The 26992-nt window shown below is 42.7% G+C and overlaps 3 protein-coding genes across 14 annotated transcripts; 2 read left to right on the forward strand and 1 right to left on the reverse strand.

The window, feature by feature from the left end:
* Window positions 1-382: 382 nt before the first annotated feature.
* Window positions 383-13592, forward strand: LOC130387511 (transcriptional repressor p66 alpha-like). 8 transcript variants are annotated; one of them, XM_056596633.1, is made up of 12 exons: window positions 739-844; window positions 6432-7163; window positions 8190-8331; window positions 9059-9187; window positions 9311-9388; window positions 9509-9628; window positions 9940-10194; window positions 11171-11444; window positions 11582-12024; window positions 12236-12280; window positions 12398-12503; window positions 13167-13592. In XM_056596633.1, exons 1-12 carry the CDS (start codon window positions 840-842, stop codon window positions 13301-13303), a joined length of 2466 nt encoding a protein of 821 aa, XP_056452608.1. In that variant the 5' UTR covers window positions 739-839; the 3' UTR covers window positions 13304-13592. The 8 variants fall into 8 exon arrangements, with proteins under 8 accessions (XP_056452605.1, XP_056452604.1, XP_056452608.1 ...); XM_056596630.1 differs by lacking the exon at window positions 739-844 and adding an exon at window positions 383-554 and having other exon boundaries at window positions 6435-7163; window positions 12236-12503; XM_056596629.1 differs by lacking the exon at window positions 739-844 and adding an exon at window positions 384-554 and having other exon boundaries at window positions 12236-12503.
* A 1385-nt stretch (window positions 13593-14977) lies between these two features.
* On the forward strand, window positions 14978-17128 carry ndufa13 (NADH:ubiquinone oxidoreductase subunit A13). The gene is made up of 5 exons (XM_056596702.1): window positions 14978-15099; window positions 15671-15749; window positions 15830-15901; window positions 15985-16054; window positions 16368-17128. The coding sequence occupies exons 1-5, from the start codon at window positions 15006-15008 to the stop codon at window positions 16485-16487; spliced, it is 435 nt and encodes a 144-aa protein (XP_056452677.1). The 5' UTR covers window positions 14978-15005; the 3' UTR covers window positions 16488-17128.
* On the reverse strand, window positions 16713-22271 carry cirbpa (cold inducible RNA binding protein a). Of its 5 annotated transcripts, none has more exons than XR_008896308.1 (8): window positions 22177-22271; window positions 21322-21421; window positions 21097-21203; window positions 20861-20981; window positions 20506-20707; window positions 20336-20400; window positions 18200-18290; window positions 16713-17708 (listed from the first exon to the last, which is right to left on the reverse strand). XR_008896308.1 is itself a non-coding variant. In XM_056596700.1 (7 exons), the coding sequence occupies exons 2-7, from the start codon at window positions 21419-21421 to the stop codon at window positions 19993-19995; spliced, it is 609 nt and encodes a 202-aa protein (XP_056452675.1). In that variant the 5' UTR covers window positions 22177-22271; the 3' UTR covers window positions 16984-19992. The 5 variants fall into 5 exon arrangements, 1 of the variants encoding a protein (XP_056452675.1); XR_008896307.1 differs by having other exon boundaries at window positions 16997-17708; window positions 18200-20006; window positions 20867-20981; XR_008896306.1 differs by having other exon boundaries at window positions 16997-17708; window positions 18200-20006.
* Window positions 22272-26992: the final 4721 nt, after the last annotated feature.

Raw genomic sequence — 26992 nt, forward strand, 5'->3', positions numbered from 1 at the left:
CCTGGGCGTGCAAGTGATAGTGTGTATGCGCGTGCGTGCATGTGTGTGCAAACCACAGTGCAGCCAGTGGAGGTGAACGCCTGCTTCAGTTCTATTCAGGTTTAAGCCTTGATGGTGATTCTTGATAAGGATATCACAGGGTACATTTTTTTGATACATCATCATCAATACAAATAAAACCCTGTGGGTCTTGTGCAGGTATCTCGGCACAAATGCGACACTTGTCCTGGGTCTGTGGTATCGACATGAGACAAAATAAGGTGCCATGGACCACTGGCATATCCAGGCTTATTTTGCCCCATGGTGGTCAGTCACTGGTTACATGATGTGCTGTGGTCGCCCTGGTATGTTGAGGTGCGCATGCCCACTAAAGAGGACGCAGCGGCTCCATGTGTGTTGAGGCGCATTATTTGGCAACAGAGGCGGCAGCGGGGAGGGCCGAAAAAAAGAGGATATCCCCTGGATTTTTAAAAAGCAACGATTTATCGAGGTTAATTGCAGATAAAAGATCCCCTGGTCGACCATCGGGGGAGAACGGGTCCCAAATCGACCGAGTAAGTTGACTTAGGTGTATCTGAAGTTTTTCTGTGGCTGGATTGAGGGAAGCCTTTTATTCGGACTCGTCGCGAGGAGCCAGGTTTTCCTCCACCTATCTGTGACGATAGAGGAGCTGATGGGCTGCTGAAAAGTAACACTTCTCCGCAGAGCCAAAGGTTGAGCGAGGGAGGGCGGGTGGGGGGTTCGATACAAACGTATCGTTTGTGCTGTTTTTCTCTCTATATACGCTACGATGTATACATCCCATCTGGACTTGGATGTTGTTATTCACAAGTCGTTGAATGAGGTAAGGGTAATTACGTTAGGTCGTCATCGATGCATTGTTGATATGCTCAATCCCGGTCGGCCGGTAGTTGATCCGAGTTTCTGACTTCAACGTTCTTATTCGAACAGGATACCCGGGGAAACAGTCAGTGAAGCGGCCTAACATTACACACTTGAGGATAGTGGGATGAAAGTTTGCCCTAATCGCACCATTCCCCGGTTTCTCAGATGTACTCAAGAGATTCGGATTCGGTTCTGGATGGTATGGGTCATGCAATCCGAGGGCATTGGTGCTGTGGACCTGGGTGTTATTTATCACTTTTGTGGGTGTCCACTGTGAACTTGCTAGCATAGCAAGGTCAGATGATTGTGATAAACTGCTTTCCGAGCTAAGCTGGGTTGATGTTTTGTTGTGTGATATGTGTAGTGTTAGCTCGCTAACTAATCACACAGTCGGTTCCTCCGGAGCGGCTGTGCTGTACGGAGGACGCCGGGTGGTCTCGCAGGGTGGGCTGGGTTTACTTTTTAAAGGGATCCGTCTCCACGGATTAATAGATAGTGTAATGGTGGTCGTTACAGTCTGGTTTCAGCCCCGTGGCACCACCAGTGTTGGTTCTGTATCTGGTAGCTGATCTTCATACTTCGCTGTGACAACCGGAGTCTTCCTCCTCTTAAAGCTGAACGCACACACACGAACTCTTCCTCTCGCACGGCCAGATGCACGCACACACATTTCCTCTCGAGAAGGAGCTCGTCCCTTTGCTCTCCGACAAAGCTGTAGTACAAGACTCCTGTAATACTATTCGTTTCTTCTACATGGTTTCAACCCCAAAGCATGACAGATAAACATTTGATGATTCACCTTTCAACATTACAAGATGATATTTACAGTGTAACTATATCATAACACTGTTGTCAGAACTGTTATGACAATAGGCATGTAAGCAACGATTGGTTGTTTTAATGGCATTTTGAACGGAAATGGAAAACTATTTTTGCGTTTGCTATTTATACAACAGGGCTGGCCTGTTCTATATATATCATTTTTGTAAAGAAGTAACAACAGTTTATCCGGCGCCGGATAATGGAGCGTGGTCTGGTGTTGTGAGTATGCAGTATGAAGAGGCAATGGACAAAAACAAAGATATTACAGCTTGGAGACAACACGCTCGTGCGCATCATTAACCGTTATATAGGCCTATTGACATGTGATACAGGGTGCATAAATATGTAGGATGTCGTTTATTGATCATATTTAACTGGAAAAGAATAGGCAAAGAGCTCATTTTCAGCCACTTGCATTTTTTTTTTGTTGAAAGAACAATGTCCGTCCATCTAAACAATGGCCCTGAAAGGCATCATTTGAAGATAACAATAGGTCCCTGGGTTGCTGTATTGATCGAGCACCACTGTGAGCACAATGCAGGTTGGCTTCAGTTAGGGCCTGAGGCACTTCTCAGTGCCATTATGTCGGACGGGTTGGAACAACGCGCAGCCATTTGTTGAAAAGTTGATTAAAATGGTTCTTGATCTCTTTTTTATATGTGCTCCTTTTAAACCCTTATCTTTCACATTTTGCTGTACCCCGTCTCTGCTCCATACTATGATATTGTTAAGTCCCCACAACCAGTCTTTCCGCCCTGTTTGCTTTCCATGAATACCTACCCCAATGTTTACATTCAGAAAAAAGCCAATCCGAGTCGTTGTGTAATGAGCCTCTGTTCTGGAAAGGCTCATTGGTTTGCCACATTGTGAGCCTCTGCACATGACTTTAGGGGTCACAGGCCAAGCGCTTGGTCAGCACTTCGTGACTACAACGCACACACATCCACACATATTGTATGTGTCTTTCTCTACATCTATCTATATCTATATCTCGATATAGATATAGATTAGACACCCACACACTTTATAGATACATGTAAGATGTCAGATACACGCATTGTTAAGCTAAAGCCATTCATCCCACAGCACCTAATGCTTTAAGATGGCAGGGCAGGTGTCTAGCAATGTCTAGCAGAGTCCAGCTTGTACTGCTCAGCTCTGGGTCAGCCTAAGCCCACGCTTCTTTTCTTACTCCTTGACGCCTTTTTATGTTTTTACAAGTGGAGGTCTGGGACCCTGTAAAGATTAAATACAGTGGTTGTGGTGGAGGCAGATCATCTAGAATTGACATCTTTATGTCGCACATTGTCATACTTACCCTTATTTGGTTGGGAATAAATGTAGAGAAGTTGGAAGGCAGGGGGACAGGGGTTTACTGTTAGTCATCCTCTATGCATCCCCTGCCTTCTTATTGAGTCTACGATTCGTCTTGATTAACCCATACACATGCCTCCCAGGGCAGATGTAGGGCACAGAAAACTTTATATAATGTATCTTTCTGTTTAATACCCTCCCCTCTAGCTTGCTTACTGTTAAGTCTAAGGATGCAAACAGTCAAAGGAGAACTCCCCAACTTTTAGCCACAAGGTAGTGGATGTAACATTGTGATAGAAGTAACAATATGCTTGATGAACCCGTGTGAAGGTGAATCGTATACAGAGCTTTTTATGGTGTGTGTGAATTTGGTATTTATTTAATTACGAGTATGTTTTCACTGTGTAAATATTTGCAGATGGTAGGCCTGCATTATGGTTGATGAACAACGGTAAACGTTTTGACATTTCAAGCCTTACAAAGATATTTTCAAGAAAAAGTCATAAACAAATAATTCCTCAGGTTCAGGCCTCATGGATGGCGGACCCACAACAGAACAAAAATGACGATGCACGTTGCGATTGTGCCATGAGATTTGTTGAACTTTTGTATCGGTCAGAGGTCATGAGTGGGTGATAATGATGTTGAAATTTAAAATGGTAACCATCAGTGTCAATATCTGCCTTTTCCTGTGTGTGTGTGTGTGTGTGTGTGTGTGTGTGTGTGTGTGTGTGTGTGTGTGTGTGTGTGTGTGTGTGTGTGTGTGTGTGTGTGTGTGTGTGTGTGTGTGTGTGTGTGTGTGTGTGTGTGTGTGTGTGTGAAGTTGAGCTTCCATGCAGATGACATCTGAAACCTGTCAGCCATCCTGGTCCACCCGGTTACAAAGATAGGGTCCCTGTACGTGTGTGGGGGGGGGGGGGGTAGGGATTGTGGTGGTGGTTGGATAGAAGGGGGGGTCAGCAGGGGTTGATCTGGTTTGGTTGGGTGTAGGGAGTGTAGTGAACCCAAAGTTATACTCGAGATCAACACAACTAACAAAGAGGCATTTGAAATTAGTGCATGGCTTGTAAGATTGTGAGTACTGCAACGGCATCCCATCTCCATCACCCCTTCTATCCTCCTCCACCACCTTCCCTCCAATCCACACAGAACGTAGTTCACCCCAATCCTCTTCTCCACCCCGCTCCACAGACTGTAGAATAACCGCCGACTTCGGAGCCCAACGTCTGATCCTGAACCTTAAGGGTTAAACCTGCCTCGGCTCCCCTCTCTTACAGTCACACACACACACACACACACACACACACACACACACACACACACACACACACACACACACACACACACACACGTGCAAAGCCACACACACACACACACACACACACACACACACACACACACACACACACACACACACACACACACACACACACACACACACACACACACACACACACACACACACACACACACACACACACACACACACACACACACACACACACTAGCCGGCCGGTTTAAACCAGTTCTCAGGGAAAAAAATGTGCTTTGTGTGTCCCACCGAATCCTGGGAAGGGCCATGTCATATGTATCTCCATGATATCAATGTAATTAGAAATAAATATCCAAATAAATGACCACCGCCAACCTAGCCACTGGGCATGAGCTGTTTCTGTTGGGTTTCAAGTGGGTTCTCCTTCACTGGTCCGGTTCGGTTGGTGGTAACGCGGGCTCGCCACCATAACTATTTTAAGAAGGGGGGGTGGGGCAGGGCTGTGTAGTACAGAGTACGCCACTGAAAACTAGTCCAAACAGAAAGGGTTAACCGTTTCCCCCCCTCAACACACAGCTTCCTGTATTGCGTTGTTGGGTGCACTGTGGTTCCGGGAGACCAGTGAGTGGTCTCTTTATAATCGCGGTTTGGTGGCACGGGGGCTCATTGAGGCCGTATGAGAGGACATCACCTCACTCGGCTCTGTTTGTGTAATAATGTGGCTTTGTTCTCCGATTGTTTGAACCGTTTAAGGCAGTGAGCAGGGTCTCAATGTAGACCTTCTCGTGAGGGGCCCGAATGTGATTTAAGAGCCACCCTGTGGATGTCTGGTCCAATACATTTGTGTGAGAGTTGGAGGATGTCGTTTAGCCATTTGCGGAAACCATCAGCTCAGTCGTAAAGCCATTTCAGAGAGAGGTGGACCAAACTACCATCAAATAGCGTTACAATTATAGTCATATTAAAGACACTTCATCATTGGTGCATTTGAATCATTATATTTCATATATCAGGGTCAATTATATGTTAAAATACCTTGCCTACACCTCACTCAAGAGCAGTACCACAGTGACCACATTCATCTACATGGGGGTCGTCAGGGCCCTTACTGCTTTTATCACCTGTAGCTGATTCAAGGTCAGCGAGGTATATACACAGATAATGCATGTCGCTCTTTTCAATAGCAGTCTCCGTTGCAGAGTGAATCTGATGTCTTTAAAAGGTGCACCGATTTGTGTAGAATGCTCCTGACGGTATAGAATGCATTGGACTTCACATGAACTCAGCCGGTGTGGTGACTCATGCACACTCTCGATTATCAGTTTCAAGCAGACACAGAAATGTGTGAAACCTCAAGGGCAACATTTAAGTTATTAAGTTAGGACATTTCTCCCTAAATGTACAATGTGTGAGGAACTGCATCAAATCTTGGTGTTATTACATTGGTAACATTGGTATGTTTCTGTTGAATTCTATCTATTTAGCCCATATGGGAGATGTCTAAAATACAGCCATGGTTAGTCATACATTCTGTTTATTCACTTGGAATGGGAATAGCTTAGTCTATTTAGATTCTTGCACTGAGTCCAACTACACAAACAGCAGTCTAACATTGTGTCTTGTCTCTATCTTCCACCTTTGGGAGACAGTCATCGTTGTCGGTCATGTTTGTTCTTTAAGATGAAGATTAAAGCTCAAATATGGCACTTAAAACAGACACAGGTTCAAAGTATCTTCTGTCACATTTAGAAATATTTAAGATTTATATCCTCAACATTTAAAGAAATAAAGACATATTGCTGAATAACCTGTTCCAGCTGTTTCTCTCAAGGCCTGCGCTAATGCATCCGACGTGATCCCAGTGGTTTTCGTTGCCAAACCAACACATCTTTAGCGTTATTTCTAATTCCCATCTCTAGACATTTATTTTGTTATGACTGATTGTACCACAGCATTTAATTTGTATGAAGAATATCAATGGTTGTATCTTCATTGAGGCATGTCACATGATGTCGAGGCCCAGATGCAAAAACATTCCCCTTTTGTCCCACAAATGATCAGTATGCATTCTGCATTAGCACACGCATGTGTGGTTGTAACTGCTAAGTAAAGGTGGATATCTGTTCCTTCTCCCCAGCAGGATGTCTGAAGAGGCGGTTCGCCAGACACGCAGCCAGAAGAGAGCGCTGGAGAAAGACGCCCCGGCGGCCTCCTCCGAGCAGTCCGACACCGAGAGCGACAGCAAGAAGCCCAAGATGGACGACCTCGAGCCAGAAAACCAGTCTGCCCAACCAAACCATGACGTCAGTCCTGCACTTACTGATGAACAGAGTCCATCCCGGGTTGAACCCGAGGCGGCGGAGAGTCGCGAGGAACCTGCGCTGAACCGGCTTCTGCTGCCTTTGGTGCCGACCGAAACCCCTCCGCCGACGAAGGAGGACCCAGAGCAGACCCCGTCTCCGATCCAGACCCCTACCCAGATTCTGATCAAGACCCCGATCCAGGCTCCGATCAAGACCCCCATCCAGACCCTGACCCCGATCCCGATCCAGACCCCGACCCCGATCCTGGCTGCGACCCCGATCCCAATCCAGCCCCTGATCCAGACCCCGACCCCGGCCCGGACCCCGACCCCGACGCAGATACCGACCTCGCAGTCGGTTGAACCCATCCCAGACAACCGGACTGACCAAAAGGACCGGGCCGGCAGGGTGAAGGCAGAACCCGCCGTGGTTGTTGATCCCCGGAGCCGGCTCCGCCCGGCAGAAGCGAAGGGGTCTGGCGGTATTCTGGCTGCCGGGGAGGTGAAAGCCACCATTAAAGTGGAGGTTCAGACAGCGGAGCCTGTGGATATGAGCACCTCAAAAGGGTGAGAATAACGTTATGTAATAATAATAATGTTCCTGTTTAGTTCCCATTAACTAACTCAAGATACAAATGTTGCCCTAAATATAGTATGAGGTGACCCTTGACGTAGAAGGAAGAAACACATTGCATATGTGTGTAGATGCGCCAAGACTTTACAGCTTATAGAAAGTGCATGCGTAGGTGTGTGTGTGTGTACGCGTGTTCTAGGTTCCCCCAGCCTCCCTCCATTTTCCCCGCTCTCCACCTGAACCCCAAAAGTCCGCTCACACAAAATGAGGCCTGTGTGTCACAAACCGGTTCCAGCCGGGGGTTGCCATGGTTTCCACGGTGTGAGGAACAGCAGGGGGGAGGGTGGTAGTGTGGGAGGGGGCCCCAACACACACACGCACGTGATGATGACTTTTTGTCATGTGACTTCGTTGGAAGAGTAGTGATGAATCCACAGGAAGGGTTAGTCCAATAACGTCGACACCCCCACTTTGTTTTTAAGTGGTCAGTCAAGAGAGAGATCGGACTCTCTGTAAATTGTCCCAATCATCCGCATTATCTGCATGCCCTGATGTCATTAAAACTAATGCCCACATTCTGAAATCTAAGGTGCTGTTCAAAGACCTCCCCATTCCTGTGATTAATATTAATCGAAATAATTGCAAATGAGACATAAGTGTAAGCATGCTATCAAGTCATTCATCTTAAATGTGTGAAAGTTAGCTACCCTCCAGTTTACCCAGCCTTCCCTTGTGAATAAAGAAAAAACATATTCTATTTATACCCATGCCGTTTCTATTAAAAGCTTCCCACACATGTGGCTTGGCATTAGCACCAGTTTAAAATAAACGTATAAAGAAGGCCTGACTTGGCTTTCAGAGACACGTAAGATATCAATACTTGGAGTATTGAATTTAGCCGGAGTCATGAGTGCCACTAACTTAGTCTCCATCTCTAAATGTGTTCTTAAAGTGTGTTTAGAGTAAAGAGGGAGTAATCTTGGGAAATTAACGTTTGTATCTTTTATTGACTCTGTTAGCAACAGCGTAAAGAAGGAGAAGCGTCCGCCAGCCAATGACGACGATGACGACGACGTCATCATCCTATCAGACAATGAATCTTCCAGTCCACCAATGAACGGCCTAAGCCACTTCAAGGAGCTGGACACCGATCTGCTCATGGTAATGGTAACCCATTACATGTGTCCAAGCATGTGCACGACCAAGCTTCACTCCCCATTCCCCAGACCAAATAAGAGCAGAGAGTGGCCAGGTTTCCTCACTCCAAGCCAAAGGTTACCGTGTTCGATCCCCTGATTGTTTGTAGCTTACCTTTTTGGCATGACCTCGCCTAATAACCTGGTTATAATATGAGATCCTTTTGATAAAAGTAACTGATAACTGGCACAATTACATTGAAATGTAACTCAAATCACAGGTGTGTCACCAATGAGGGGTCATTTTTTATATTGTATATTGTGGCATGGCCTACTTAATGTAGAGCTATGTTGAGTCCAGTTTAGGAGTATCACCTACTGGTGCCGTGTGCATACGGGGAACATGGTGATATGAACGTATCGAAGATTGATTGTTTTGATTGATACATTTTGTTTTCGTCTTATACCATTTATTTAGTCAATTCAGGCTGTTCATACTTTCTGCTGTGACAACCTACTGGCCCTCTCTTGACTCAGAAGATGAAATGAGATCTAACGATGATGACGAGCAACATATTTGAAAAATACATAGAAAGCACGCACAGGCTCTTGTACACTATCTGTGTTCCTCCAAACATAGCCGATGTGTTGTGTATTTGTATTCTTACCAGTATCTGCATGCTGCCACCACTGCGAGGTCCTAATTGATGTTATGGTCTTGTGGGGGTGTATTTGTGTGTGTGCTTGTGCAGAAGAGCAGCCCAGAAGAGAGGGAGCGCATCATTAAGCAGCTGAAAGAGGAGCTCAGGCTGGAGGAGGCCAAACTGGTGCTGCTTAAGAAACTCAGACAGAGTCAGATCCAGAAGGACACACTTCAGAAGGTAAACACACACGTGCACACACACACACACACACGCACACTGTGGTGAGCAACATCATCACGCCTTACATATTCCTATAGGGAGATTTATGACCGTTCTTCTCCTCTGTCGTTCCTCTCCCAGCCCTCGGGCCTGTCTGGCTCCGCCGCGCCCCCCCCCCTGATCCGGGGAACCATTACAGGGAATAAGCTCTCCCAACAGGTCAGCGGTCGCTTGACAAACCTACACACACAAGTAGTACGTCTATCTATCTATCTATCTATCTCTATGTATCTCAGCTAGAAAGCAAATAACCTTTTGTTCCTCCCCCCCCCCCCACAGATTGCGACAGGTCGTAGTTCGGGGACGGTTATCCCTCCCCCTCTAGTGCGAGGCGGGCAGCAGTTGTCGTCCAAGCATGGCTCCCAGATCATCATGCCACCTCTCGTAAGAGGGGCCCAGGTAAGGCACATTTACATCAGCATTCAACTACCAAAACAAGATTTCTCAAAATAATTAGCATATTGAAAATCAATACCAATTGAGTCTGGTAGTGTAAACTGGATGGCACTTTTGGCAAAGAAATATTAAAGACTTAAAAGCCATGGCTTATTTTATTTTGCTTTGTCTGTATGTCTCTGTGTCTGTCTCTGCGGTCTACCCTGCTATGATGCTATCAATGTCCCCCTCTTTCCCCACCTGCTCTGCCCTCGCTTCCCGGTGCTGTCCCCCTCTTGGCTCTGGGTGTCCTTCCTTTTTGTTTTCCTGGTTAGCCCATCTCTGTTTCTCCACAGCAGATCCAGGCTCTCCGTCAGCAGCAGCAGCAGCAGCAGCAGCAACAGCAGCAGCAGCAGCAACAGCAGCAGCAGTTGGCTGCTTCTGGTGGCCCTGGGTCAGGTCCCCCTCCCTTGCTGTTGGGGACCAGAATCTCGGCTCCCGGCTCCCAGGGCCAAAGGGGTATGGGCCAGTCAGGCCTCGTTAGGGTTGGCAATGTTGGCAATACTAACTTGCTGGTCAATATGTCACAGGTATGTGGTCGTTCCAAGTTAAGACATGCGGAAAACGCACAATTGTGTGAAAATGCAAGCTTATATCATTATTATAAAAAAAAGAAAATATGTCGTTTTTCATTTAAATTAGGTGGTATTCATTGATAGTCTAATAATTCACATTCTGTATAATTTGAATATACGCTACTTTGCAAGTGGCGAGGTTCTGTCATTACCATTCATTACCATTAATAAGCCATTTTTTCCCATAATTTTCGAAAAGACTGGTTATTTTAGATATCAAACAACTTGTTGCATTTTCAATAACGACTGATGTTTGTATAAAAACAGACGTCTGTTTGAATCTGCGATTGCGCTACTGAATGTGTTTTGAATGTGAGGTGCGGACGCTCTTAAATTAGGACAGACCGGGTTGCCGTATTTGACCAGATCGTCGTCCAAGCGCTAAAATGGACGTGTTGATATATATAAGTTACTAGGGCTGATATGGTCCCACGTTCCCGCAACGCAAGGGGGTTACGGGCCTGTTACGTCCTTGAGCTACCTCCTTGCGTCCACCTCAAGGGCCTTTTTCTTAAACGTTTTTAGATAAAGCAATAGGACGACAAATAAATCAAATTTTTGGTAGATTTCGCTAATACAAGCTAGTTTAAATTAAAGTGGTTAGCAAGTAACGGCAAGAAAAACCACCACCTTGACTGACTGACCAGCATTGTGTTAAAATGGCCCAGATACCCATCACCAACTTTTTCTGCAGAATTGAAGCCAAATCAACTAAAGTAGGACGTGTGAAAAGTTTTGTTTTCAAGAAATACAAGTTGCTTGACCGATTGTTTATAATGTTTACATTACGGTAAATTGATTCTAGTTTTTTCTTGTAACGCAATAGGTTTGATATGTTAATGGTCATTGACCATCCAGAAAAGGGCTTTTACAAATTATAACTTGTTATCTGTTATACCTATTAACCTATATAATTGTTCCATTCCCAAAGGCATCGTCAACCAACTTAAAGGCCTCCTCTATGACATCCCAGTCAGGAAGCAGTAACATGTCTGTGGTCAATATAAATGATACCCCAGCAAGCCGCCAGGCTGCTGCTAAACTGGCCCTGCGCAAACAATTGGAAAAGACCCTCTTGGAGATTCCTCCACCAAAACCCCCTGCGCCAGAATTCAACTTCTTGCCCTCGGCTGCAAATAATGAATTCATCTACCTGGTGGGATTGGAAGAAGTTGTACAAAATCTGCTTGATACTATCCACAGAGGTACATCACAGTTGCTTGCTGTTCTCTCTTATTATATGTTTACAATTAGCAGGATGATTAAATCTATCTTACAAATATGTTTCCCATGTTATCTTAACTGACAAAGCCCCTTGGTTTCCTGTTTCTGTCCATCTCAGGAAAGACGGGTGTTGCAACATCTAAGCTTAATCCCAGAGAACCCTTCACCTGCACCCAGTGCAGCACCGACTTCACCTGCCGCTGGAGGCAGGACAAGGCAAAGGGTGGGACCATCCTCTGTGAGGACTGTATGTCATCCAATCAGAAGAAGGCTTTGAAAGCGGAGCACACCAATAGGCTCAAAGCTGCGTTCGTGAAGGCCCTGCAGCAGGAGCAGGAAATAGAGCAGCGCATCCTTCAGCAGTCCGCCTCACCGGTCTCCCACAGCACCTCCTCCACTTCCTCCTCCTCTTCCTCATCCCCATCGATGAAGGCAGACCAGCTGGGCGCACAGCAGCTGAAGCAAGTCCAGGCGAGGGTGTCCTCCATGCAGCATCAGCACCATCACCAGCATAGTAGAGGACAGAACATCGTTCACCACCACTCTTCCAGCATCAAGCAGGTACATCTTCCATTTTATGTTTATGTCTATACTCTGCATTTGCCACCCTGTCAATTAAATATGCATTTGATAAACTGTTCACATTGTTTGTGTACAGAAATTCTGTGTCTCCATTGCATAACTCAATTCTAATTCATGTTTTCGTTTGTGCTGCCTTCTCTCTCTACCTTTGCTGCTTTGGATCCATGATCTTCCTCCATCCCCTCTGCAGAGCCCTCAGGGCCAGCTGTCCCGAGGCACTGTTTCGTCCATGGGGGTGAGGGGAGTCCCCCACTCGTTCTCCTCCTCCTCCCAGCTGCAGAGCGCAGTAGCAGCCGCGGCCTTGGTCAACCGGCCTGGTAAGCATGCCCATGTGTCCCGCCCCTCTGCCCAGAGCTTAAAGGTGAGCAGCAGGGGGATCAGCGGCAGAAGCAGTGTCAGCGGACACGGAGGTAGTGCATCAGCCAGTGCATGGAAGAAGCAGAGCGACAGCCACACAGGTAGACTCACTCTTAACCCCAGCCCGCCGACCTCACTGGCCCCTGCGACCTCTGCTCTCTAAACTGTCCGTTTCTTGTCTCGTCCAAAAACAAAAGTCCTGTGCTTTTTTAATACGTCAAATACAACGAGGAGTCGTATCATAGTGTATTTCCATGCGGTGGATGGGATTTTGTACAGGAGACGTGTTTTCGGACATGGCAAAAACAACTCCCTAAATCTCTTCTTCTCCTACCTTAGCCCCTCTGTTGGTGGTTTGGTTTCTTCCTTCATTTAGCAGTATCCCTACTTAGTTTTTTTCTAATAAGATACAAGGTGTAGGATAACCAGTTTTTCTAATAAGGTACATGGTGTAAGATTACAAGTAGTTATTCTGCCAATGGTCATCTTTACATTTTCTGCGTGGATGTGTGTACACGTGTGTGTGTGTGTGTGTGTGTGTGTGTGTGTGTGTGTGTGTGTGTGTGTGTGTGTGTGTGTGTGTGTGTGTGTGTGTGTGTGTGTGTGTGTGTGTGTGTGTGTGTGTGTGTGCTATTTATATAGATAAAGAGATTGATATAGGTGGATGGATGGACTTTATATATAATAACGGATTAACTTAAATAGACAACCACTTTAGTTCCATGTTCAGAGCTAATGTGTCGCGGGTTTACCTGTTTCCACAGGAGTAACCATGGCTTATGTCAACCCAAGTCTTTCCGGCCATAAGACCTCATCCACCGTCGACGCTCGTCAGAGGGAGTACCTTCTGGACATGATTCCATCGCGCTCGATCTCCCAGACAGCAAACACGTGGAAATAAAGTGCAAAAAAACTATCTCATACTATTCATTGTTATTGAAGTTACTACTTTTTCCTCAGTTCCCATAATATGGTCCACAGCACTCCCCAGAGGACGGTTAAGGAAGTACTCACTTTTAAAACAAATGTTTTTGCTTACCTGTTATGGTTTATGTTATAGTTTCCTCTATTTCAACACTGCTTTTATTTTTAAGATCACTGTTTGTGGATCATTGTGCAAGATTGTTTTTACTCATTTACGGTTAAGAACATACAAAGTATCTCACCTGTTTTGTGAAGGTGACCCAGTTTTTAAACATACAAAACACAGTGTGTGCACACTTGTACACGCTGTTACTGTTCTTTAGTTCTATGTTGAGGTTCCTCCTGGGGAAAGATAGCAGTACTCAGTTTTTTGGAGCGTACACGACTTACCTCTGGACAAACCCAGCAAAGAGATTACACATTCATGACATTTTTAAGTCAAATGAATACATTACTTGTGTATACATAGGTATATATCTATATATAGATATATATCTATATATATATATCAGAATCAGAATATCTTCATACCCTTAAACAAACCCCCTTCACGTTAGGGTTTAAAGACGATCAGATAGATTTGAAAAGCTTTCAGCACATAACCCCTGTAGTTGGAAGGTTTGAATTTTCTTTGTATTTACTTTAAGTTATTTGTTATTTTTACTGTTTAAATTACAATGTCAATTGTGGATTTTGCAAGAAAATTTTGCTCTAGTTTATTTTTTTCTGTCGGTTTTTACAATGCATGCCGAACTTTAAATTTATTCTCAGTTCATTATGTTCCATAGCTCAAAGCAATATGGTCTTATTTCTTACTACATCTGTAATTACCATCTGTATTTTGCTTAATTTACAATAATGTCAACCATGTCATTTTATTTTGTGTGTGAGGGAAGTACTGATGTTAAAGTCAAACTTGCATAGCTGAATCGGACATCAGAGCCAGAGTTTTGCATCTGAATTTGATCATTGTCCTTCCAATAGATGGGGCCAATGTAAGGCCTTAAATCTATGTATAGGGCCGTTTTCTTGTAAAAAAAAAAAAACTTGGCAATACAATAATATTCGCTTGTGCCCCTCATTGTACCGCATAACTTTTCTGCTCTCAATTCTGTACCGCAAAGTACAAACTAATGATAATGTTTGTTTGGTTTATGTTTTTCTCCCTAGCTCCTTAAGAAATAAAAAATATATACAAGTAATTGTAACCATTGTGTGTCATTTATTTGTCAATGATTAAGCATCCGCACACTTAATAGTTTCCTTATGAATAACTAGTTATTGATGTAATTGATTAACTTCTACCACCCTATGTAGGTGGTTTTATATTGTATTTTAAAACAAATTAATTATGTTTACAGTACAGAGATATTTTCCATAAGAGATTGCATGAAAACTCATTTCATGCAACAAAAATCACAAATCATGATACTTGATGACACAACACATAGCTAACCTGTTACTAAACTGAACCAAATACCTTTAATTAACCTTTCTTTATAGGTCCATTACTTAATCACTTACCAACCCAGACATAAAAGGCCTGCCCAGAGGGCCGATCTAAATAACTAAGGTACCTGTAATACACTTTAGTTCAGCCTGAGGGCGCTGTGGTGCTCAGCCTGGTGGCACCAATATCCCAGCTGACCTGCTTCAGCTTCTGTTTTGTACTAAAGAAGATGGCGGCGTCCAAGGTGAAGCAGGACATGCCTCCTCCGGGAGGCTATGGCCCCGTTGATTACAAGAGAAACCTTCCAAAACGAGGACTCTCCGGTACAGACAAATTCCGTTAATACAATATGTGTCAATAATTTGTATTAAACAGTAAACCTGTTGCTACCTTGGCCTTGAGCTAATGGGAATCTGCAAATATGCTAATGCTTGCTAACTTAGACTTGACAACACATAATCTATAACAATTTTTGAAATAATGTGTCATTGTTAGAATAACCGAGTAAAATAAATAGCCTTATGATGAATATGGTTAATGGAATCGACGATGTCATTATTGACTGGCAGTGCACGATCCGGTGTTTCTGCTTATATACATGCAACTGTGGCAGCTCCATTAATGACACAGGAAACGCAGAAACATGCATTTACTCAAACACATCGATAAACAACGTAAATTCAGACTATCCTTCAATTGAAGGTTTTAAATAAGTAAACGACTGACATTTTCCCATTGATTTTGGGTGTTTTAATATCACGGGGCAACCATAAATGTAGTCAAGGGCAACATTGGTGTACTCAATGTTTTTCAATCCTATGACTTTAAACTATGACTCAAAGCTGAATTACATCCAGCGAGGAAAACTAATGTTGTCATTTTACAATATTTTAGGCTACAGTATGTTCGGCATTGGCGTTGGTGTACTGGTATTTGGATACTGGAGGCTTTTTAAATGGAACAGAGAAAGGAGGTAATTCATTGTATTGGAAACCTATTGAAGGCAATGCATTTTTCCTCCAGTCTTGTTCTGATGAATGGTTGTGTGTTAAGGCGGTTGCAGATTGAGGAGTTGGAAGCCAGGGTAGCTCTTATGCCACTGCTGCAGGCGGAACATGACCGGAGGTAATGCTCATTTATAATAATTATGAATTTTGATGACATCCTTTCTGGAATAAATGGTTAAAATTATTTTATTTTTTTACCAGGACCTTGAGAATGATGAGGGAAAATCTAGAAGAGGAAGCCGTCCTCATGAAAGATGTCCCAGGCTGGAAGGTAAGCTTATAAAGCCTTTCATATTTCTAAAAAAGCCTCAGAAATCCCACTTATTCAAAACACTTATCTAAATACGAACCATCATTGATCTCTAAATGAGGCATTGGCCATTAAGAGCACAAACTCAGCTAACTACCTTTCAGCTTTGGGTTTCTGGTCCAGGCACAGTGCTGTCTCTAGCCAGAACTTTCCCTGTGGCATAGTAGCCTTTACGTTCTATAAACAAGCTGTGTGCATGTGGTTTTATGACAATTACAATGTGAGACCGAAGTCTGATGCAGTCTTGCTTCTATACATTTTCATTTTCTTGCAGGTCGGTGAGAATGTGTACCATACAGATCGCTGGATAACACCTCCCTCAGAGGAGCTGTTCAACCTCAGACCCCGTGAACAGCTTCTCCACAAACGCTTTGGGTTCCAGTGGTATGTTTAGCATCTGTCTGGAAGGATATCGTACTGGACTGTCAATGAAATGACAGCCCCATGCTGAACCTTGTAAATGTACAATAAAGTATGATTTTTCTGTAACGTATTCAGATTTACCCTTCTTTGAAACGGCCAAATTAATTGATGCCTAATTTTCTTTCAAGAAATGTAACATTGGAAATCTTTGAGAAGTCCTTGAGAAAGGAGACTTAAAAATTCAGGGGGGCTGTGTGACATTCACTTATCTAAATTGAGCTCAATCATTTAAAATGATTAAGTAAAACCTTTAGGTAAATGTACTTGCCGTTATGTTATCAATTACGTATAATTAATCTGTTCATATAGGTTTATACTAGAGCTGGGTATTGCCAGGTACCTCACAATTCATTTAGGTCTTGATTTGTTATCGTTCCAATAATACAGGCAGATGACATTTAGAAGTAACCCTTTCAAAATGAATTAACCATTTCATTGTGCTTTAACAAGCAAAAAGGGAATACACCATTGTATAGTACTGTTCCTGAGCTAAACTTGGCAGCATAAAAATCAAATGTATAAGGGCATGTACATTTAGCCACTCGCTTCTAGATTACAATGGCTGCTTTTTTTAATGTAAATTAAATTCTAGCGAAATTCAATTGAAATAAATTAGTGCGTTGATGAGTCGTTATTTTTACCCAGCCCTAGTTTGTTTGCACTAGAAAAGTACATTTCCTGGTTGTCAGCATAACCTCTGGGAGGCTGACTGACTTAAATATGACAACAGAACCGTATTAGTTTATTTACTCCATATAACTCCATGAGTAACATTTCTATTTCCTGTATATTACTATACATCTCATAATGGAAGAGGCACCAGTAGGAATATTTCAATTTATTGAAAATGTTATACATTGAAAACGATAACTTAACCCCAACAAGGGAGTTATGAGCAGGAGCATTTCAATGAAAAACTAACTGCACAGGTCATAAATATAGACTTCTATTTAAATATTTTTTTCTGGGCCGTGAAGGAGGCACTTCTGTTCATTCTTCTGCCACCATCTGTAAGAACAGACTGGTCGGGACCACCTTCTGTAAGAACAGACTTGTCGGGACCACCTTCTGTAAGAACAGACTTGTCGGGACCACCTTCTGTAAGAACAGACTTGTCGGGACCACCTTCTGTAAGAACACTGGTCGGGACCATCTTCAGAGATGCTTCCATTCACCGGAAGGTTCCCTCAACCTGGGGAGGAAAAACAATTATTTCAACCTACAATCTAGGAGAATAGAACCAGAGGATCAAAGTCTTGATAAATTGCTCGTAGATGTGATCATATCTGACATAACACGTACAGGGTGCCCTGAATAGAGACAAAATACACTGCAACGTGTATTTTCAATCTACCAACGGTCAGGAGTCCCCAATTATTTATAATATTCCGAAAGTATCAGTAATTTCCCAATATACTACACAAACACCCAAATTTACCAACACTGTAATTGGCAAATTTATCGTTAACAATCCAACCCATTTAGTAAACCCGTTTTATAAGCTCTGCGGTGCTATTTAAGAGCAGAGTCACTTTAAATACTCCCAAGGAAAGTGGTACCCTATACTTAAGATTGAAACACTTTCTCGGTTGCAATTTACTAATCCTGGAACCATCCCGGCAAAATAAACTATTGGCCAACAGCATTAGGGATGTCGCCGTCAACTGCACTGGTTAAATTTACCTGGTGACAAGTAGGGCCTTCCCTGCAGACTCGAGTTCAGCATGTTAGGCCAATGTGTAGATCCTGAGTATTCTCCCACCGTCGGGTCACCCTGAACGAAAGAAATCAACAATTAAGTTCTGGGCAAGAGAACACAGATGTCAATGAAGAGCATGCAACAGAACTATTTTACTCAGTGACACACTAGGGGAAAAGGCCAACGAAAAGGTGGAAACTGAAATCGTCCTAGGTCAATTGAAGGATTCTTGGAGCAAGTTTGATTAACTGATGCATTGACAATACTATCCATTTGACTGGAGGCTTGGTTTTCAGCGAAGAGAGGGCACCATAGTCCAAGTGTGTGGTTATTCGTCAATGATCACGTCAGAACCAGACATTTGAAGCAAGGAAGGACTTTTACATCAGCTAACTTGGAAGGTCATGGACATGTTATACACCAAGGTCGAAGGATGTGAGCAAAGCAAAAGGAGTTTACCTCAAGTGAACAGGCCTACGAATTCTCCACATATGAACTAGGCAAGAGAGCAGCGTTCATCGGATGTGCACTTGTCAGGAGGGGCAACACTTCACGCCAAGGACTTGTAGGTTTTGGAAGAAGCGGACCGCTTGAACGTAATGAAGCATTAACAACCAAAATCCACCTCATCTCTCCCCACCACAACACCCACTGTACAAGGTCTTCACATTACATGCTCTGGGCAACTGAAGATTAGTTTATCTTGCCAAATTAAACTTGGGACAAATGCTTTTGAGCGACTTGACTTCTCAGAGCTTTATATTGCCGACTTTTGAGAAGTATTCAAGTAGTCCAATCACTATGGATGCAAAGCATCATTATACAAAACAAACAAAGTTATTTACCCAGGAGGGTCCCCCCTTAGTTTAACACAAGAATCATTTTTTTGGTATTTTTTCATAAATCGTTTAATAGGCTCCATGAAACCAAATTGACAGAAAAAAAAAAATCGTTGATACAAATAGCAAAGTACAAAACTGATCCCGGCTGTTATTTACTGGGGCGACGAGTTACATTGATGTTCACCTATACATGTTCAGTCCATTTTACAGCACATTTAAAATGCAGGCGTTGAGAGCAGAACAAAGAAAATCGAAATTTTGGACGGACTGCAACGTGCTGCATTTTGCAACACTATGAACAGTCTGCCCCTCTGTGTGTGGAATACTTTCTGAAAATGAATTTTCTTGGGAAGAAACTGATAGTACAGGGGCCCCTCAGCAAAAAATTAAATTAAAATAAACACTTAAGGATGTGGAATTGCTCTAGTAGCACTAAGGAATGCATGTACAAAATCCCCCCCCGAAAAATGTTTAGGAGCACGGCTGTCTCTGTCCGCTCAGTTTAGAACTTGGCAGGAGGTAGGTCATAGTCAAACTGAAGGAGAACTACAACGTAAGGTAAAGAAGCCCCATCGGACGCTCCAATGTTTCAGGGAATAAAAAAAGCTCAGTTCTGTGCCAGAACAAGGCTGAGTGTATCAGGAGAGAGCCAAGTGAATAGATGTTGGAAAAATCAGTCGACAGCACCATTCAAATCAGACAATTTATAGCAAGATATTAATAAGACGCCCCCTCAACCCAGGAACATCTTAAAGTAACTTTAAACATGGTTTTGTGAATGAACGGCCAAACGTTATGGCTACATTTAAAGATGCTTAAGCTGCTACAACAGAACATACTATAAAAATAAGGTCACCAATAACACGTGGACATTTTCTTGAGGAGCGCATCTTTTAAATACAGCCAGCCAAGTGATGATCTTGAGTCAGGGATTTTTAGTCGTGTGCAGCTGAGGATAAGAAGTGGGCACACAGGTAAAGACACTGAAAGTTTCACAGACATTTGAGTTGACATAAACCCCACCAAATAACTCTTGTGCTCGCAAATATGGGACTGGTGGAAGAACGGATATGGGCTACCATTAGGACAATTCACTAATGCTGCGGAGTCAAGGCTGTGCAACAAGAGCATCTTTTAAATAGGGATTGTTGTGAACCGCAACTCCAGTTCGCTCATGTTCTCTTTGGGCGTGGACAGTGAACGTTATCGGGTCGTGCAACTCCAACTACAATATTTTAACTTTTACTTTAAGCATCCCTTCCAATTGCAGTCACTTACCATAGCTGTCATATTGGTCTCTGTAGGATCCTGAGCTGGCGCGGTCACCATAGCTTCCCTGGCCCCTGCGATCAAAATAAATTCAAATTAGTTTTGCTAGGTTACAAATCAGATTGGCAGCACAATGTCAGCGCATTGTCAAGTAATTTGAATTCCAAAACAATCCTTGCCTGTTGTCCCTGTATCCACCGCCGCCTCCGCTGCTTCCACCGCTGCCGCCATATCCGCCGCCACCACCACCACTCCTGTATCCACCTCCACTTCCACCGCCGCCGCCGCTACCGTAGCTCCTCTCTCCACTACCGTAACTCCTTTCGCTGTTGTAGCTCCTGTCGCCGCCGTAGCTTCTCTCGCCATAGCCGCCACCGCCACCTGAACAAGAAGAAATCATACGGGCACCCGGGTTAAGTAAGGCAAGCGGCATTTAGAAAAGTACGAAATCAAGGAGGTATGACCAAAAGCAAATGGTCGTGCTAAGCACGAACCATTATGCATATTGACACCCCTTGCCCCATGCCCTCCCACCTCTACCCCTTCCGCCGAATCCACCTCCGCCACCACCAAAGTTGCCTCTGGAGCCGCCCCTGGAGCCGCCGGATCTGCCTCTGCCTGCTTCATCCACGCGAATAGACCGTCCATCCAAGCTCTATAAATAAAAATATGGTTAAGATACAAGGAATGCATCTTTAACAATCGTTTGCATATGATATTGCTTTTTTTGCTATTCATTTTTGAACATAATAAACATGGATGCAACATACCTTTCCGTTCATTCCCTCCAAAGCATCCTTGGCCTCATCTGCATTATCAAACTTGACAAAGCCAAATCCGCGAGACCTCCCAGTGTCTTTGTCACGGATAACATCAACTAAAATATACAATAAAACAGCAGGTTAGCATTTATAGTATACCAATGAGTCTAAAATAAACCATCACATAAAAATAAAAAGACGATTCGTTGAGAAAATGGATAAACGTATGCAAACCTTTAGCGATGTTTCCATACTTGGCGAAAGCCGCCATTAAGGACTCCTCATTGGTGTCGAAGCTGAGGCCTCCGATGAAAAGTTTGCCTTCGTCATTCATCTTTTGTGGAAGAACAAAAAAGGTCACATGGGCCGATTATAAAATGCGCGAATCATTCGATACAATGCAAAACATAAAATCAAAATGTAGAATTTAAACAGCGCATTTTATTGGTTTATTGAATGCACTCCTCATTGGTCTTTTCAGAAAATGGGTAGTATGTCGTCATCGTATTAAAATGGGCCTAGCCGCCATTTAGGAACAGACCACGCCATGGTTGAGGCCTGCATCGTGACACAGATCTCTTCATGGAAATGTTTCAAAATTGGGAAAAAGCTTATCGACCAGATTCACCATGAAGACGTTTGGAAATAAATTATAGTTAGAAAAAAATATCCATCGAATAAACGCATAAATGTCGTTGGTGTGCCTCAGTAGGCCTCATGGCGGCCTCGCGGTGGGTGTTAGCACTAGGCTAGTGACGTTGTCTTGCGACAATGAAGCGCCATTTTAAACCACGTTTTAGTGGTCGTTTCGCAGCCTGCAAAGGGCCGAGAGTGGAAATATAGGCAGGAGGGACACATCAAGTCTTGATACACGATTTGTTTCGTAAAAAAACCGAAATCGCATAGTGCAATGGTAAATGGTGAGAAATATCTACATGTAACACAATACGGGATAACGGCAAATTACACCCTATGGCGACGGCTCTAATGAAATCAAGCCCTAAACCTTAAAACCCGCCAGACTACCTATACTCGATTTATAAGCATCAATAACCTTCAAAGTGAAATATCAAACAACACGTAAATTACCTTTAGTTTGTTGTGTGGGCGTAACGAAGAGAAGCTTGCAGGGGCACCGGGCGGACGAAGTGAGGAGGCAACGTCAGAGCGCTCTCTTTTGAGGACTAGCGAGTTATTTAAATGAGCTGAGGGGCGGGGCCAGCGGATAACACCCATCTCGGTCCCGGTCTGCTATTTGAATTGTTATGTGAATTGATCATCCTTCTTTACGTTCATTTTTAATTTGTGTATTAATAATACCATAAAATAAAATGTTCGTATTTCAAAGGAACCGACAAAGTAGGAGATAACTTCCGTTTATTTTTATATAGGCTTACGTTTAGGTTAAGCCTTTACAGATACACGATGTGTAGAGTATGTCGTACATATACCGGGGGATTAAAAGGCTGACGTTTTTGGTTTAACCCTTTAAAAAAAAAAAAAACGTTTGATTTGATCAGAGGCTATCTTCAGCGTCTGGAAAATGGAGGATGCGGATTTTTCCGAGCACCAAAATGGTTGGAAATCCGTTCGGTCCTCCAAGAAGGGACCATCGATACTAAATGGTCTTCCAGCAAACACTCAAACGTTCCAGTTAACCCAATTGAGTGACCTATTAGTAAAGTGCTGTGCATGAAGACTAAGAACAAGATTTTATATTTATGGAATTTTTAACCGCATTTTGCTGACGTGATGTGAACAATAATATCCACGACATGTAACAGGAACGATTGTTATTCACCGATACGGAATTTCTTTCAATATCAATATCAAAAACGTATTCGGGGTTGTAATTGTGTATCTCTGGTAAAGCCAGTGCTACTTGAAGTGTTATTGGCGAGCATGGTTGTGTTAGCGGGGGTAGGGCGGTTGTCTCTGTCATCACTGGGCACAATCCTATAGTCAAACTATTTCCAATTATAATAATAATAATAATACATTTAATTTAGAGGCGCCTTTCAAGACACCCAAGGTCACCTTACAGAGCATATAGTCATCATAAATCGTTTATGAAAAAATAAAGAAATTGTGCAAAAAATAAATAAATAAATAAATCAACATAATAAATAAAAAATAAAAAATATAAATTATAAAATATAAATAAAAAATTATGACTACACCCCATAAACTTCATCCTCGAACGAGGTCAAACCCTAATGAAATCAGTCGTGCTGATTATGGGCCAATAGTTCAAAAACGATGTGTGCACCTTTTATATGCAATATAATAAAGGAATGTTTTTGATTGTATTCAATTTTATGATTATAGCTCCATTTGAATTGGGGTTAGAAATAAGTTACGGTACTTATAGGCCTATTGCAAATCCATGCGTTTTTGCAAGGCATTTTATTGTACTAAATTACTTAATTTCAATGACTATATATTTGGGATGACTTAGTACTATTCTTATTTATGTGTTAAAATAACAATTCAACAACTTCAAACATCAATATATGTGCATGATTTGTCGCTTTTATGGGAAGTCAGTATGAATAAATAGGCTCACATCTTGATATATTGTGTTGTATTAAATCAGAATCTGGTGGGTTGGTCAAAGTATTCAAGGAAGGCCTTCACAAACGAGGCTCTCAAGGATTGCTCTTGAGAAAGTTTGATCACAAATCCACCTCTGCTGCAGAAAGAAACATTCTTAAGAGTCATGAGCAACACCCAGTCCAAATACATGCTGGACTTGCTTCCCATACAAGCCACAGTCACACTGGTTCTTTGCTGATGACAGCATGCATATCCGTTTCAAGGTGTCTCATAATTTCAAGATCCGACTTACCGAGAATGCTGCCAAACTTTTCCTTCAAAAGGGCAAACAGACCAAGGCCCTACCCCCAGGCTTTGTATTTAAGATCTACCACAGAGGAGGGCAATGCAGCGCTGCGTCCAAAGCATCATCAATTCATGAACAAATTATGTTTTAACACAGCGACGTTTATTTGTGCTTATTTGAAGAGATTACAAAATAAACAAGATTACATTTATTGATACAATATTTTAATCTCATAAGAGATTGGAAAAGCATCAACCACTATCCTACAAATGAATTAATCATCCAATCAATATTTTGAATATTCTGACCTCTTGACCTTACTTGCTATATCTTCAACTATATGTCCACATCATGGCTTGAATTAACAATCTTAAATATGTATTCTATTTTCGTTTTTAAATAAATACAATCTTCAACAATTATTTATTCATGTTTCTAGCCTACTGTTTGAAATATACCTTGCCTTGAGAGGTTATGGGCTAATCTGAAAATGATATTAGTTTTTTGCTTGTCTTTGGTTATCTGCAGGGAGATGATTCTGGATTTGAGGAGCACTAGTGAGCCTGGATGAGGAGAAGTTCTGCCATCTTGTGGTTCTGTGTTGCAATGAGAGGTCCAGAACATGATGGGCATCCCACAAGGCACAGATAAATAATTAGCAGAAGGTAATTACATTGCTATTAACTTGATCCAATTAATTTATATATTTGTATTATCATGTGGCCCTGTGTGGGTGAGGGTCAGGTTTAGGGTTAGTGTGTGCTAGATTAGTAAAGCATCGTGATTGTGTTAAACAGTGGGAATGCTAATGCTGTGGAAATTTGCATTGCCACCAGAAACCACTCTGAGTATAACAAGAGCTGGCCTTGCATACAGATGCTAGATACTCACTCAACAAAAGGCTCATCTAGTGTCCACCGAGAGAGAGTGGATCTCTGCAAGGATGGAAAACTGGTTTTCACCCGATGACCCAGTGTCAGAGCGGACACACCTCCAGCCCTGTGGACGGCCGTCAGTGGGCTGACGATCCTGATGTGTTAAACTGTTCATTTGCAAAACCAAGACTTGGCCAACCCCCTCTGATTCACACTATTCAATTAACCACACACACGCACACGCACACACACACACCCACCCACACACACACACACACACACACACACACACACACACACACACACACACACACACAACCACACACCCATTCAGCATGTCTGGCACCCGGCCCCTGGTGATAAAGACGTCTGTTGGCTTGTCTCCTGGCCCCACACACACAAACACAAAGTTCTCCACAGTATCCATATTATTTGTACTTATTTGACTATATTCTTCGTATTAATTTTATTTTTTATTATTTTTCACTTAAACATCAACATTATTTTATGGTTTATTGGTATACACATTGAGGAATCTGGAGTCCAATTCTTTGTGTGTAAGCATTTTGGGCCAATAAAGACGATTCTTATTCAAACACCAGCAAACATGTGTGATGTGATTTCATATCGATAATAAAGCAAAATTTACTTTAGATAGTCTAATGCTCCAAGGGCTCGTGAAGGAAGGTCAGATGTTAAATTACATTCTATTCCACTCGATTCTGGTCGAGTGAGTCTGAGCAATTGTCCCACCTAATCGATATTCTCGACATTCTCAACGGCTACTTTTTAATATTCTTCCCCACTGCATTAAAGGCACTTCCCTGTCACGTGACCCATGGAGAAGCACCAGCTCCAGTATGAGTCATGTAGGAAGCCAGCACACAGAAACAGCCGCGAGATGCTGTCTGGTAATGGAGTCTAAAAATAGCAACCGCCAGCGAACCCCCATTTTATGCAGACTGCGTCACTCCGCGTCATCGTCCCTCTGCGACTGGCCAAGCACACAAACATTAAGAACAAATATCACACACATGTACATCCATACAGACACAGCTATTGACAGAGATATGCTCGTATCTCATTCCTTAGAAGAGGCCAGAGGGATGCAGAATCTAAGCAATGTTGGGATATCTGTCAATATCTCTAGGATAAGGCATCATTCTGGTGCTTCAGAAGCCTCATCCATGTGTGGTCAGAATGAAAATAGCAATGTGGAAAATTTGCATGCTACAGCAATGGGGAACAACAGCCTAAATAAGCCTAATGGAAGAAAACATCACTCTGTTTTAGACAAGCATCAAGTATAGTATGTTTAATGAAAGAATGCTACGGTAAGATACATGCAATACACTGTTGATAAGCATTTATCTAAGAGCTTGACCTAAATCACTGATGAATACAGCTAGAAACCTGCAGCATTGCTTGGGGAGCAGTATAACAAATAATCATGTAAGGGTAGCGTTGAGGGGCAATTTACATTTTGTGTGGAAGTAATGAAGAGGGCTGAATCAAACGGTATCTCGATCAACCAACAACAATGGGTGTAAGATGCAAGGGTCCTTCTTCAGGATGCCAGGGAACATTACCATATGCTGATCATGTCTCCCCCTCAAACGAATACAGTTCATAAATTATATTTTCTCCTATTTATATGTGAATCATTGAAACTGGCCGTCTCACCGATTGTAAAAACAATAACATGGAGGGGCCAGGGTGGAAAGTCAATGCATTCACAAATGATATATCAGATTTAGGTTAAGTATTACCTGTAGATTCAAAGTATTTCAATTGTGGTTCCAAATATTTTAATAATTTCATTAGAATTCTAAAAATAGTATCAAATCTGGTTCAATTCGATAATGCCAGAAGAGTTGGATTTCTGTGACCTACTTTATATTACTGGCCAGGCACCCAGGCAGGGTTGCTACCATAGGCCCAAGTCTATTGAGATAACTTTTGGATTTGGCTTACTTCTGGTACATTCTGGCAAGATGATTACTTGATGCAATAGTTGCAACACATGGGAATATGAATGCATTAGAAGGCAGATTATTTCAGGGGGACATAAATGATTGATTACTAATGAATCTTCGAATGACAAAAGATGGTAATGTAAGTAAATCTTACAATAATGACCTATAATATATAACAATAAAGACCTACAAATAATAGATGAATAGTGTTT

This window comes from Gadus chalcogrammus, chromosome 8 (genome assembly GCF_026213295.1).
Source record: "Gadus chalcogrammus isolate NIFS_2021 chromosome 8, NIFS_Gcha_1.0, whole genome shotgun sequence".
NCBI lineage: Eukaryota > Metazoa > Chordata > Actinopteri > Gadiformes > Gadidae > Gadus > Gadus chalcogrammus.